The 15,567-nt window shown below is 36.8% G+C and overlaps 1 protein-coding gene across 1 annotated transcript; it reads left to right on the top strand.

The window, feature by feature from the left end:
- Nucleotides 1-820: 820 nt before the first annotated feature.
- On the top strand, nt 821-15,447 carry LOC104236109 (uncharacterized). The gene is made up of 13 exons (XM_009789984.2): nt 821-2,115; nt 3,901-4,075; nt 5,414-5,526; nt 5,677-5,775; nt 7,183-7,252; nt 7,742-7,797; nt 11,062-11,112; nt 11,245-11,349; nt 11,562-11,606; nt 12,332-12,440; nt 13,045-13,247; nt 14,709-14,792; nt 15,018-15,447. Exons 1-13 carry the CDS (start codon nt 964-966, stop codon nt 15,207-15,209), a joined length of 2,454 nt encoding a protein of 817 aa, XP_009788286.1. The 5' UTR covers nt 821-963; the 3' UTR covers nt 15,210-15,447.
- The last annotated feature ends 120 nt before the right edge of the window (nt 15,448-15,567 follow it).

The following is a 15,567-nucleotide window of genomic DNA, read 5'->3' on the forward strand; positions in this document are numbered from 1 at the left end:
TTTCTGTTAAAATGACTTAAATAACCTTATAACTATTTACACCTATAAGGGCGTAATTTCTTCAAAATTTTAGATTTTAGATCGGTTCAAATAGAAAATATTTTATTTATCATTTTATTTTAAATACAACTGTGCTTAGATAAGATAATTTTTATAATAAATATAATTTATTTTATGATAAACATATAATCATAAGTTATAATAATAATAAATTGACAAAAGCTTCTTGGTAAAAAATAAACCTAAATAGGACATAATATTTGAAGAGAAACAAACATTGTCTTCATCATCACAACACTTAGAAAGCAATACACCAAAAATTTGATATGTCCTCATTTATTACATACTGTTCAAAGACTAATACACAATCACATAGATATAAATATGCAAAGAAATAGAGAATTTGCTTATCTTAAATAGTCAATGAGAATTACAGACTTGAAGAGGCGGGGGGTTTAGGTTGAAAATATACTTGAGGCAGTGAGTATCGATGTAGGAGTTTTGTTTTAAAAAGAAATATTTTAAAAATAAAATAATAAAAATCTTGATCAAACGTAAAATGCTTATAAGCTAAAATTTCATAAGCTAGGTTGACAACTTATGACCTATTTTTGACTTGTAAGTACTTGATTTATAAGTACTTTGAATTTTATTAAAAAAAAAATGCTTATGAGCTAGAGCGGCTTATAATCTCAGGTAAACAGCCTCTATATTTGTTTTTCACATTGGTTTTAGTAATCTGTTACCGACAAGGAAAAGGTGATTAAAAAGATAATTCTAGATCTCGTGAATGCTAAAAACCTACCCCTCCAAAATAAGACCCTCAAGACTTCCATCTTCACTCTTGTATTTCCCTTTCCATCTTCACTTTTCTCAAGCAACCAGACAATTTTCACCCCAGTGATCCAATCACAAACCCCAAACCCCAATCGATTCATCCGGTGCAAAGTTCCAGATTGTGTGATGGATCATTCATGGCGTCCTCATCTTCCACCACCCCCAATCCAAGGTAGAATCTGTCCTACTTGCTCAATCTCACACTTCCCTTTTTGCCCTGCACCACCCCCACCCCCACCCCCTTTCCCTTCAAATCCTAGTTTCACCCAATATCCACCTTATCCTCCTCATCAATCCCTCCCCCGCCCTCCACTTCCACCCCAACCGGCGGCTTACGACCCCTTCGTCGATCATCGCGCTGGGCCCTCCATGCCCCCTCAAGTTCATCCGCGACCGTCCGATGCATATGAAAATACAAACCCTAGTTTTGATTCCGGTAATGTTGGAGTAAAGAGAATGAGAATCGATGATTCAACAGGTTCGTTTATGAACGAAAACTTGACAAATTTAGCTAGGGTTTCAACTGATAACGAAAGGAGATTGAAACTGATTAGTGAGTTTGGTGCAGCGAATCACGAATTAGACATGGGGCATGGTAGCTTTGATGGTGGAAAATACGGAAAGTTTGATGGATTTTTAGGTGCTAAAACTAGCAATAATAGAAGTTGTATTGATCCAGGTTATGGTAATTTGGATAGAAAACGAACATTTCATGAGCAAGAACATTTTGGAAAATTAGGATATGATGAAGTTGACAATTATTTGCCACGAAAAAATGGTTACAAATACAGTAATCCTCAAGCTGATAGTTACCGCCACAATGTAGAGCACGACCGACAGATTAAACTGTATCATGGACAACAGACCCCCATGGATGGTCACGGTCATAGCCTTAACCATTATTCGGAGGCTGCTTATGCAATGCAAAATAGTCATATGGAGTCGAAATTACTTCACTATGGTTCGTCATACGACCAAAGGGTTGTTAATTCAGTGAATGGCAGTGGCATGAGCTTGTATTCAGCACAACAGGGTTGTAAGGCATTTGCTAGCCAGCCGCCCCTTCCAGCTTCTCCACCACCTCCTCTTCCAATGGAGCCGCCTCGGCATGAGCGGCTTGTTTTGTCTTCACCACCTGGAACATCTGCCTCATTTTTTCCAGTTTCTGTTGGTTCTTCAGCTCCTTTGTCATCAACTTATCCTCCACCTCCTGAATATAATCATTCCATATCAAGTTATCAGTCCAATCTACATGTTTCCTCCGCATCTGCAAATGAGGTATTTCTTCAGCTTTTTGGGGCGTTTTAGTGTTCTTGGCTTTGCAATTTTTTATCTATTGACTAAGGATATGCTATTATTTATATATATTGATTGATTGCCTAGTTTATCAAATAAATATTGAAATTATACATATTAAAAGTTTCAAAATTCATATTAATTTGTGTCTGTAACTTCATTATTATTGGGTTTGATCTGCTTTTACTTTACTATAATGTTGTTCTTGAAACCTTAAGTTTTGATCAATAATTTGTTATACGTGATTAAAGCAACAGCAAGAGTACCAATACTAATTACTTGGAAGTAATTCTAAAGGAGAACCAGTATCCTGGTATATTCTTTCTTGATGGTTTCCATCTATTGATGTTTTTGTTAGTTTGCCACGTATAACTATGTTGTAGGTATTTGTAAGTTTGATCTTTTACCTTCCTCCTTTGAAAAGATTGTACCTCTTGTTTACACTCTTCTTGAACTGTGTACTATATGAAGAACGGATGAGTTATAATGATTGATTACATTGTCAATTTACCTCTTAGATCGTTAATGTTATTGCTAATTTGGGATATGCATGTTAATCCTTTAGTTGACTGTTTAAATTTATTGTGAGGTATTTGGGATCTTGTTTTTTCTTTAACCATTTGTCTCTTCTATTGATCCTAAACAGTTCATTCTTTAACTGAAGGGTTAGCGTGGTCGGGAGGTGCCTCCACTTCCAACTAGTTGACTAGGAGTTCGAGCTGGTTAAAGGGAACTGCTAATGATATCCTTGGGAGGTGGGGTGGGTTATGAAAGAGGAAAAAAGAAATTCATTCTTCTTCTTGTGTTAGGATAATACACAGTACTTATAGGATCAAACTCTTGAGTAGTGATAATTACTTTGATGTACAGGGAAATCCAGGGAAATGATTGCCTTCTTGTATGTTGATTCACATGATATTGATACAAGTTCTTATGCATATTTAAAATATAAACACCAAAAAAAATGCTTCCTATGTGTTTTTTTCAATTAAGGCCAGCTTATTTTATGTTTTACCAATCAAGATTACGGTCTTCTACTATTAAATTTTCGAATTTGTGAAAGATTTGAAACAATGCTCTACTTTTGCAAGGCAGGCTTTGGGGTATACGAGTTCTACGAGTTCAACTCTTTGTGTTTCTAACTTATTTATTTGTTATTGTTGGTATGTCTTGCTATAACAATTTGGGTGGGCCTATTATCTACTGATGTTTCGAACCGTGTGCCAATGGTCCTTTGGGATTTCTCAATTGTAAAGAAAATGTCGTACTATAATAATTTGATCTTTTCTGCATTATCTTGTTGACATCGGTTTCTAGCATATCTGTGGTAGCTTATCTAAAATTGGTTGTTTCTTCATCCATATATTGATCTCCTATGTATTTTTAGTTGTGTTCTAATCCTTGCAATATGATTCACAATGACGTACGCACTTCATATGATGTGTATTTGGATGTGCTCCCAATTGATAACTTTGAATCTTACAACATCCTATGCACGCCTAAACAATATCGCCTAACATTTTCTTAAGCTAATCTGTTGTGCGATTTTGTGGTTCTGTCAAGTATTGGGATTCTAATTCTCTTTTCTGTCTTTTTTGGCCTTTTCTTTTCTTTTGCACCCTCAGCGGGAAAGAGGGTCTTCTTAATAACAGATGTACACCTCTGTGTCTTTAGCTTGCTTCTTGACTTAACAAGTTGATATCCCTTTTATGTTGGTGTTATGTTATGGTGAAGCAGGCCTAATATATCTGATTTTGTGTTATCCAGGAACTCCATATGCTCCGCTATACGTCATCATCTATGAGCTCCAGAGGAAGTGAACAAACTTTGCGTGACCTACCTTTGGAGAAGTCAAAAGTCATTGATGCTTCTCACATACTAAGGCATCCATACCGTGCTACCCGCCCTGATCATCTTGTTATAATTCTTCGGGGGCTTCCAGGTGCTTCTTTCTTTGCCAGGAACTATTTCATTTAGTTATGCACTTGTCCATTTTGTTTTTAGTTGACATATGATGAACTACAAGCTTGAGATCTTTAAATGAAAATTATGATCCTTATATTACTTGATTAAGAGACCCCTCCCCCTTTCCCCAAAGAAAAGGAAAAGAAAAAGGTGAGCCCTTCTAGTTATCGGAAAAGGAAGTTGAATTCTTTACTATGTTAAGTCTGCTTGAGACATATTAGGTGTTTACAATTCTTCCAGACCACCGAAAATTAGAGAGTACCTCTCTGCACGAGTATTAGTTAATTATGAATGAACTTGTTTTTAACTCCCCCCCCCCCTCTCCCCCTTTCTCCCTCCTTTTGCAGTTGTCATGGTTAAAATTGAAGTGTGATGTAGGATTAGAACTATCCTTTTCCTGGGTTACTGGGATCCGTTGAGATTCACTTTTTTCCTTGTCGCATTACATATGTTGGTCTTCTTCATCATTCCATCTAATTTGACTGTCTTTTCAAGGGTACTTTTTTCTTAAGTCGCGGTCATGTCTCCCCCCCCCAAGTATAGCGACCTCTTCCATGTTTTTCCCGAATTTCATCAGTTCCCCTCCTACCAGATCGAAAAGAAGAAGCTTCCGACCCAAAAGGCTTTTGCCGTGAATTAGGTTTTCGGTGTTCTCGTTGAAACACGAGGGCATACTCCTTGCTTCGAGAAAGCGCTAGAACCGATGTAAGATCCGCTACAACTAGAAGTCGATCTGGTACATTCCTCAGGGTACTCAACAACTAGAGTCATCTCCTTTTTTCCTTTTAGCTTTAGTCGGTCGAGTAGCTTATTTGAACGTTGTGAACTCATTCCTGTCTTTGCAATACCAACGCATCTTGTGCCACAGAATCGGTTGAGCTCTGCCTCTTCCCCTCTATTAGAAGATTGCCTTGTGGCGGAGAAAGCTCGAAGAGCTTCCCTTCCTTCATTACTAAGCCAAGGTCCCAGGCCTCCGAGTAGGGGCAGGAGAAGTATGATCATTTGCTTTCATCTTTTAAAGATGATGTTACAATGTTTTCATGTAAATCTTCTGAAAAGAAGTAGATACGTTGTGATCTATAGATTCTTGAGGGCTACTACCATGGGCTGATATGTTACTTTCTCTGCTAACCACTGAAAGCAGGCATTCATGTTATATGTCCTTTTGTGACTTGATTACCTGCATTCTTATTTGAAAATTGTTACTAAAAGCAATAGCGTACTGTAGAGAAACATATGTAACAAGGTTAAAGAGTTTGGATTCTCTCTTTTAAATTGTCTGCTTGTATTTTCAGCTTTATTTTACCTTTTTCAGGGAGTGGAAAGAGCTATTTGGCAAAGATGTTACGTGACCTTGAGATTGAAAACTGTGGCACTGCGCCTCGCATTCACTCAATGGACGATTACTTCATGACTGAAGTTGATAAGGTCTTCCTATCTCGTAATCTTGCTTGAAGTTCTTTTGATTGTCGACATCCCCCACTTCTATTTCTTTCATATATTCTAGCCTCCTATTAATATCCGTTTCTAGTTAGAACAAGACTTCTCCCAAAAAATTTATAAAGCAAGTACTTTCAGGTTGAAGAGAGTGAGATTTCAAAATCTTCTGGTTCTGTCAGAAGCAAAAAAATCACAAAGAAGGTCATGGAATACTGCTATGAACCTGAGATGGAGGAGGTAAAGACATCTCTATCTAAGCTTAAGAGATAACTGAACTTCCATGATTTAAATTTGGAGCCATTAGTTATAAATTATATTATTTACAGTGGAGTGGAATCCATACCCCCCCCCCCAGCCACAGCGACCACCACATAAAAAGAAGGAAAATAAGGTGCTCGCTTACTTCTGCAGTTCTCATCTTGGATCAGGAATTAGGCCTGATATAGCTTCCTTTCATCTTTTTGTTGTTGATCATGCAAAGCTCTTGTTTGGTATTTGAGGTTTATCCATAAAATTGTAAGATCTAGTGATAGATGACTTGTACAGAAGTTCAATCTTTTACTCGAAAAGGATATTTTATTTGGTTACCCAAGTTCATGGTTACATTTTCTTTTTTATAAGTAACAAAGACTTTTATTAATGAAAGAAAAAGCACCAAGTTAGTGCCCAAAAAGAGTAACAAGCTGTGCAGATTTCCGATTGTATTTAACAAGACCAAAGAAATAGAGCTAAAGTTAAGGCCAAGTATGTTCTGCTTTGCCTAGTCTTTGTAAGGCTAGTATGAGTTGGTTTTGTATGGAGAATTTACAACTTGGTGTGCACCATTCAGAGAAAACAGTGTTGATTTTGAGTTTCGGTTTGTCCATATTTTCCAATTTTCTAAGGGCACAATTTGTGTGTTCATTTAGATTCTTCAAGTGCTTACTATGCAACGCTAGGGGGAAGTGCAATAAATCCTTTTTAAGTATCCTCTATTGTTTTTACTCCCGCGAATTGGCGCTTAACGATTGAAATATTTTTATGGATGTGAAATCAGGCATACAAGTGACAATGGTTCTATTCTCCCCCTCCCCCCCCCCCCCAACCCCAAAAAAAAAAAAAAAAACCAAACCCAACTAGGGATTGCATAGTAGAAAGGGCTCTCCCCTTCTAACCTTGAGGTTGAGTGTTTGAGTCACCAAGGGAGCAAATTGGGAAAAGCCACTGTTTGGTTACTGGTTAGGGGTGTGAGGTGGTTGAGTTCCGTATCTACAAAGAAACATTTTCATATTTATTACATACTTTTTGCTTAAAACTATGACGTAATCACTATGTGACTGATTTATTATACCTTTATTCCTTTAGTAACAGAAACATAGCACTAGGCGATAGTGTGCCCATGTGTTGCTATTTCTCTTGTGGGTTTAATGTTGATGTAATTGTATATCATAATTTCATCTTTCAAGAAGCTTGACTCATCCAGACTGTAGCGATTTTGGAATCAATCAATGATGTAGAAATGATCTTTTGAAATTCCTGGTTGATCTTTATGGGTTCGGATTTTGCCCAACTCATCATGATGTTAATTTGCTTTTCCTAATTTTCTGCAATTTAGTGACTTGTATATAGTATTACCTATTACCTATTTGATTCTCTGTGTTTCAGGCCTATCGGTCCAGCATGTTGAAGTCTTTTAAAAAGACCCTGGATGAGGGGGCTTTCTCTTTCGTAATTGGTATGATATTCTGGGGCGAATGGATTGCTCTTACTCTGCATTACCATATTTCATCTTTTTGACCATCATCTAAGCCTGACATCTGGAATAATTTGCATCAATGTTTCCTTTTACAGCTGAATGGCAATTCTTTTGTTTAATATGTCTGTGAGATTCATTGAAATTTGCCTGTGATATGAATATACACTGCTATCAGCTGTTTTTTCATGTCCTTTGTTGCTCTCCACTGTAGCATATTTCTAAAGAAAACCTCCACTTCCGTTGGATCTAGGAAACTCGAAGGCAAACAGTGTCTCATAGGTTTCTTGATAATAGTTAGCACATTGGTTCTCGAGTCATGCTAGATTGTCTAGTTAAAAGTTAAACCATAGTTTAATTATAGATTAAGTGGTCATGCAGTGCGTTGCACTGCCTTCAGTTTACTAACTACAGATGCAGTTTTGTTCGGCAATTGACCCATTTGTTGCTGGTATTTGTGCCTCATCTTAGTGGATGACCGCAATCTGCGGGTAGCTGATTTTGCTCAGTTTTGGGCAACTGCAAAGGTATATTCTCAGTTCTCTCTATTACGCAACCAGTTCACGTGCTATACTCTTGTTTAATTGTTTTCTAGGGCACTTTGGATGTCTGAAATTCATAACCTTTTGTGTTTGTCTATATGTGGTTTGTCACTGTTTTATAGGTTGTTAGTTCTTTGGAGTTCTAAATAATATAACCTTAGTTGATCAATAGAACTTTTTGTCTAAACTGCGTGTTTGAAGATTTTCACTCCATCCAATCCTAACTTTTGTTATAGTTGTCTTGTACTATCAGCTTTTGTCAGTTGCAATTTATTTAATTCACGGTGTGCATTTTTCCTGAATTTCTATTTTCTTTTGTCCACTCAAAAGTATCGGTTCCTGATCACTTGTCTTTGTACTATTTAGGATTTTATTCCTTTTTTGTCTTTGTACTATTTAGAAATTTATTCCTTTCTCGGGTAGTAATGATCTCATATTGAACACCTTATCATGCATTTCTTTAGATAGTAGATTTACTGAAGAAGTAAAAGTAAGCACCATGTCTTGTGTGTTCAGTTTTGTTTGGCCAATGTGGTATCAATAATTTAGTGGTGATGTTGCTTTGCAGTTCGCCTAAGACATTTTTGCTTTATCTTGTTTTGTTCACAGTGAAATTCAATTCTAGTGTTAGATATAAATGTGATAGGAATTGCCAAGGTTATCTTTTTCACGTCTCGATTTGATTGGATAGGCTCCTGGATTTTGGAACTTGTGAATTTTGTTCTAGGTGAAAGTTCGTTTAAGATTATAAAAGGGGGTTGCTAACTTGCTATAGTTCAAGAAAGTGTTACTTGATTTTTTAGAAAAGGTTCAAGCAAGTGTTGATATTACCAAAAACAGTCTATATAGTTGTTTGGTTTGTGGTAGGATTTTGAAATCTTGGGTTGTTGATTTTTTGATTCAGAATATAATTGCTATTCAACAACCACAAAGCTTCATACATCAACTTGGACAGATTATAGAACTTAATTTTTATTACTAAATTATAGGATAAGAGTGTCATATTCCTGACGTGCAGTTTCATTAAATTTGAAGCTTCAGACTAAGTTTTACCTAAACAATGCAGAATTGTGAATTTTCGGCGAGCAAGCTCAATTATCACTAGTGATGGTGCTAAAATTTCCAGCTAGAGCAACGGAAAAATAGAGCAAAAATTAATAGCATTTCTTTGGATCTACAACTTCTTTATAAAAGCTAGAAATCTGTGGATGACAAATGGGTGTAGAATTTCTAGATTTATCATCTGCAGAACTTGCTTTGCTGTCGAGGCACTGCTGGTTATCTAAATACAGCTAAAATGCTACATGTATTGAGAAAGTATAAATTTGTGGATGACGACTGTGTATCTGTATCTATGTATTTTGCCGGATAGATGTTATTAAATAACTTTTATGATCATGGTGGCTAAGAGAAGAGTTGCTCTGTTAACAATCATATAAATGGAAGTTTTCTTCTCTACTCGAACAAAATTTTATTTCTTAGGTTTTTTTTTGGGGGGGGGGGGTGTTGTGAGAGAGATGTGTTAAAAAGGGCTTGATTTGATGAAAGCAATTCATATGTGGAGAAGCCAAGCAACTAATAAACCATATAATTGAAGTACGGTTTATGTTTCAGATTTGTAGCCAAAAGATATTTGAATCATATCTCGAGCCACTAAGCTTGTCCTCTAGTAATTTGGTTTTCTGTATAGAGTCAGTTTCTGTATTGGCTTGAGCCTCCACAGGTAGGAGCCACGTAACTGCTGATGACTTGTTTCTGCTATTACATAGAATTAGTTCGATGGTTATTATGCATGAATTTTCAGAGGAGTTGGTATATGGATCTTTCATTATGAACACCTCTTTGTGATCAATTATTCTCCCTCTGTTTCAGTTTATGTGACACTATTTTCTTGTTAGTCCATTTAAAAAAGACATTTTCATAATTTGGAAACAGCCTCTCTGCCCCTCGGGGTAGGGGTAAGGTCTGCGTACATACTACCCTCCCCAGACCCCACTTGTGGGATTATACTGGGCTGTTGTTGTTGTTGTTGTCATAATTTGGAAACAATCTAACTTCAACTTTCCATTTCCCCCTTAATGAGAAACTTTTATAGCCACACAAATGATATGGCATGTGCTAGACCATAAGTTTCATAAGTTTTATAGCCACACAAACGGTATAGCATATTTTAAGACCACAAGTTTCAAAATTCTTTCTTTCTTAAACTCCTCGGAAACTCCGCGCCGAGTGAAACTGTATCACATAAATTGGAACCAACAACAACAACAACAACAACCCAGTATAATCCCACTTAGTGGGGTCTGGGGAGGGTAGTGTGTACGCAGACCTTACCACTACCCTGGGGTAGAGAGACTGTTTCCAAATTGACCCCCGACATCCTTCCCTCCAAGAACTTCCCACCTTGCTCTTGGGGAGACTCGAACTCACAACCTCTTGGTTGGAAGTGGGGGTTGCTTACCATCAGAGCAAGCCCCCTTGTCATCCTTCTTTTTTATCTCTGTTTTTTGTGATGAGACTGAGTAATGCTCGTTGAGTTCATGTAATTGAAGTAGCAAAATTGAGTTGACTTACTGTAGTTTAGTTTTCTTGTTGGGGATTTGCCTGAATTTGTTATACATATATTTTGAAATTTGAGCTAAGCATTTAGAGTCTAGTGTAAATTTCATTGTGTGAAGGCAATCAAACTCTCTCCAAGTAACTCGGTAGGTTCCTGTTTATTTTATTCAGTCTGGTTATCTGTTGTATAACATCATGAATGTGGCTTATGTAGTCTTTCTAGATACATTTTTCTTAGAAGGCAATTATTTCATTCTTAAAACACCCGGTAGGTTTCAAAAAAGATATGTTCAAGGTTTAAATTAAGACTCAACGCAAGTCATTCAAAGTTGTCCACCAAGATTGTCCATCTAACTATACTAGTAGCTGCATAAATTGTCTTCGTTCATAAAAAGATGAGACTAAGTAAAGCTGATATTATTAGGTCTCTTGTCATTTATTTGGATGTTAAGTGGCAATAACACTCTTGGTCGGAGTTCTGGCAGTTTGGACCAGAATGGTGCTCCTTGCTTTTTAAATTTATTGCTCGTGTCATTTCCTACAGTGATGCACGCTGCTTTTGTTACTTCTGTACTATTGTGGCTTCTCCAACTGTTGATTATCATCTTCAAAATCACCATCACATTTATTTGAGGAACTGATTGTTGCCCATCTGTTTACCATGATTGTTTTGTTTGCTTATTATTTCAGAGATCTGGTTATGAAGTGTACTTGCTAGAGGCGACCTATAAGGACCCAGCGGTAAGTTCAGTCATGTATTTCTTTGTACCATGACAAATTTTCGAGCATTATGTCTGATTTATTGATTTTCTTCCGTAGCTTGTATATATCCACTGAATTTACTCTTTTATCCTCATGTCCTTGTCGATTCAGGGATGTGCAGCAAGGAATGTACATGGTTTTACGCGGGATGACGTGCAAAAGATGGCTGCCCAATGGGAGGAAGCTCCATCCATGTACTTGAAACTTGATACTAAGGTACTTTCTCCTTAAAAACTATCCTGTTGCATAGTTGGGTAGGTTCTACATTCCTGGACTCTCAAGTGGATTTATACAATTCAACTTATTTCAGAGTAGTTGTTGTTAGTGTGGTCTTTTAGACCTTATGTAAGAAGTCAGTTTTATCAGCTTTTAGGAGTTGGATGCTAATATGTCTTTTGTTCTTGTGTGTTATTTCAACAATGGGGCAGTCATTACTTCATGGAGATGCTCTGGAGGAGGGTGGAATCCAAGAGGTAAATTTTGTTATTCATATTTCATTGAATATTATCTAACCTAGTATTCTACTGGGTGGTTGTTGTTGACTATCTAACCTAGGTTCAATTGATGCACGCACATGGCCGTGTGTGTGAGCGTAGGGGGTAGAAGAGGAAAGAGGAGAGAAAGGAGGAGGTAGGAACTAGGAATGGGGTCTATTGTAAATAACATCAAATAAGTCCAGTTGTTGCATCCCCTAGTGTAAACACCCGATGGATACTTGGGCATCCACTCAAGTATGAGAGGCAGATTAATGGCATGGGATGCTGCCACCTTTATCTGTGCTTTGGAGTATCTGGAAGTAGCTGTCTGGCCTTTTAAATATAAAAGGAAAAAAGAAACAGACTAGCCTATGATTGTGTTGGAAATGCTACTTGGAGAGTCCAACAATTTCTTTTATACAGTTTTGGCATAAAGTAAAATTTTCTCATGGCTTGTGACGTTGTCAAAAAAATAAAATAGAAGAACCCCATGGTTTGTAAATTTGGCATTATTTAGCTTCGAGAATAGTTCGCCTTTTGGCACCTAAGCTTTGTTCATTTAATAATGTGGCTTTTATTTATAAAACATAAAACTGAGATAATATGCTAACTTATAATGTCTTATTCACATCTTTTTCTGGTGGTACTACCAAAGCATGTGTGGTTTGTGCTACTGGGAGGTAGAAACTTCTAAAATTATGGGTCTTATTTTGGATCTGCAGGTGGACATGGACATGGAAGATGATGACTCATTGGGAATGCCTTCTGCTTTAGATGAAGAAAACATTGAGAAGTTTAGTATACCTCCCCAAGAGGATATTCTGGCTGATGGTAGGTCATGATTCTGTCATTACTCATTAGGATCGTTTGTATTTATTATGATGATCTCGTCCTTCTTGTTGTATGCAAATTCTAACTAGTGAACAATTTCACAGTTAGCATGGATTGAGTCATTTCTGAATAATTATCCCAAATCAAATTTGCTATAGTTCTGGTGTAGATGTGTATTGTTTCCTACCTTAGCAACAGTGGATATTGCCCCCCCCCCCCCTTTTTTTTTAAATTTTTTTAGATTTGATGTAGTAATTGTAGTTCATATGCTTGTTTTGAGGCGTAAAGCAAAGTTGAGCTAATTTTATTGTGTAATAACACAAAGAACCCAACTTCTTATGGTGGTTGAACTATGCTAATTCCAAGGTTCAGCTGTCAACCCTTTATCTTTGACCACTGGGCTGAAGCTGAACATATTCTCCCTTCGAATGATTACTTGTCACATGAGTTAGGCTCTATTAAATGTAGTCTAAGGATCTCTTTATCATTATGTATATCATTCTGGAGTTGATACATACAAATTTGTCCTTTCTTCATTCTCTTGATTTCAGAATGGTGTCTAATAAGGCATCTAATTATATTTCATTATTTTATTTAATACTAGGCGATTTAAAGGATGATCAGGAGTCGGACCATGAAGTTGACCAAATAGCTGAAGTAAAAGGATTAGCAAAGAGTAAATGGTCATCTGATTTGGATGAAGATGATACTCGAAGAAATGAAGACGCCACTAAAAACTTGAATGCTCTCTCAGGGTTGATACAATCTTACAGCAAAGAAGGGAAATCAGTACGTTGGGGTGACCAGGTAACTTAAAAGTGTTATGGACGATAGCTATTCCTAGTCCTTTGTTGATGTGGTTCTTTTTATGTGAAAATGATTGGTGAAAACTTTTCAGCTGTCTCTTTCCATCTCTGCTTTTTTCTGATGGGTTTACCAGCAAAGATTGACGTGTTTGAGTCATTATATCTTTTCTTCTTCTCATCGTCTCATCTCCTGTCACTTAAAACTAGCAAGGGTCTGCTGGATACACTGTCGTGAAGAGTTCCCCCTTCCACTCTATGCTTTTACTTTGAAAAGATGTATTTTGAGAAAGGAAATGAGGAGTCCAAAATATTTCTAGGAAGGAAATGAGGAGTTCGGAGTATTCCATATTATAGGTTGTTTCTGTGCCTATGTTACTGTTTGGTGCGATCATCCGGCAAATTATGTTTAGATTGTCATTACATGCTTCATTGTTAATTTGCATATAATAGAGGTTCCTGACTGCAGAATTTGGGCAGATGAATCAAGCATATTCTCTTGGATCACAAATGTAAACTAATAAAAATGTGGAAATGTGCTAATTTTTTTTTGTTGGGTTGCACATGGGGTACTTCAATGTTTCTTCTCTTAACAATATTATTGTAAGTTTGGAGTGTAATTATCTTTTTTTTTTTTGGGTATCCGCATGCTTTATATCAGTGGGTTTCATTACTAGTCTAGATACTTATCAGAAAGAGAAGCACCTATATAGCTGATATTGATTACTTTGGAATGATGAGAAAACCTTTGAGCAAAGATCTTGTTTATCCCGAAGGGGAAAGAATTTTAGGAATCGAATTAAGTGGTTCCATGTCATTGAAAGGTTGTGGGGAGATTTATTTTTTCAATTTTACATTAGCATTAGCGGGAGGAAAGATTTGAGTGGTAAGTGGTTCCATCTCATTAAAATTTACGCTTGATGGGAAGTTTCTTCATTCACATTGGCATTGGTGTGTATCATATTGGCATGTTTACGTAGCTATTACTCGTTTCAATTTATGCCGTACTTTCGTCTAGTCTGCTTCAAGAAGAATGTCACCTTCTATATTTAGTAAGTTTTTAATTACAACATTCCAATTTTATCAGTGATGACACTCCCTTGTAGGAATGCTTTGGCATTAAGATCACAAGATTTAAAACGGTAATTTTGGTATATTCTGCAAACTTTTTAGTTTAAAATCACAAGATTCAAAAGTCGTCTTCACCCTTTTTGAACTTCGTACCAGTCCAAATGAAACAGAGGGAGCAATAAGGTTGGTGGTGTTGAATGATTTTGATGATAGTTGTAACTTGTTCCAGTTTATTAACTTTATCTATTACAGTGCTAACCGAAATCCTTACGAGGAAGTAGAGATTACCTGATTCTACCAATCTGATTGTTGTTTTTTCCCAATCTGTTGTACTGTTCATATTAAAACATTCACTCGCTAAATTTTTCTGCTCACTTGTGTTTCTTTTTTTTAGGTGACCAAAAGAGGCTTTTCGATAGGGGCAACAAAAGCTACCAATGTATCCTTATTAATTGGTCCTGGTGCAGGATACAACTTGGTGAGATTCCACGAACGCTATTATTTAAATTATTCGAATCATCGTCATTTCCATGTTGGTGTTTATTTAGCTATATTATGCTTGTAAACTTGCTGAGTAACTTTCTTGTTACTTTCTGGAGAAGTTTGTTCTTCATAATACAACATTTGGTTGGTATATGCTTTCAATTTCTGTGTACATGGAACCCATACGATAAGCTGTCTTATTCTTTCTACATATATGCAGAAGTCTAACCCTTTGCCGGAAGAAGAGAAGTTGATATCAGCTAGAAATAATGGTGAACCAAAGAAGCAAAACATATTTCAAGAGAGACTACGAGCTGAGCGTGAGTCGTTTAGGGCTGTTTTCGAGTCTTTCAGAACAGGCTCTGACAAGAGGCGGCATCGGATATCTGGGCTTAATGCTGAAGGTGAATAGTATATAAGAAGATGGGTCTAAAATCACATGTTAGCAGTGCTGGAGAGGAAGAAACCTGCCAGCCTTGTGCGGAGGGCTAAATTATTTCTGTTATAATTTAGTAGTAATTTGTTTTACTAGGAGAAAAATGGGTAGTTGGTGGGCCTGGGCAATAGCCATGGGTGCATTCTTGCCTCTGTACTATGGAAACTTTTGGAAATGAAGGGAGTTCAATGGCAAAAGTGGTTCATGCAAAGTAGCTAAAGATGTCTTCTCTTCCTACTTGGGTTTCCACATGTTTCAGCGCCAATTTGCAGTTTCTCCTTGTGCTGCAGAACTAAGGAGTTGTTTGAGATTTAAATAAGCAAACATTTACATA

Source organism: Nicotiana sylvestris, chromosome 6, assembly GCF_000393655.2.
Source record: "Nicotiana sylvestris chromosome 6, ASM39365v2, whole genome shotgun sequence".
Taxonomy (NCBI): domain Eukaryota; kingdom Viridiplantae; phylum Streptophyta; class Magnoliopsida; order Solanales; family Solanaceae; genus Nicotiana; species Nicotiana sylvestris.

Coding starts and splice junctions, on each gene's coding strand:
- LOC104236109 (XM_009789984.2), top strand. CDS start 964: ATGGATCATTCATGGCGTCCTCATCTTCCACCACCCCCAATCCAAGGT. Junction 7,798..11,061: donor AGTTTTGGGCAACTGCAAAG/GTATATTCTCAG, acceptor TTATTATTTCAG/AGATCTGGTTATGAAGTGTA. Junction 11,350..11,561: donor ACTTGAAACTTGATACTAAG/GTACTTTCTCCT, acceptor ACAATGGGGCAG/TCATTACTTCATGGAGATGC.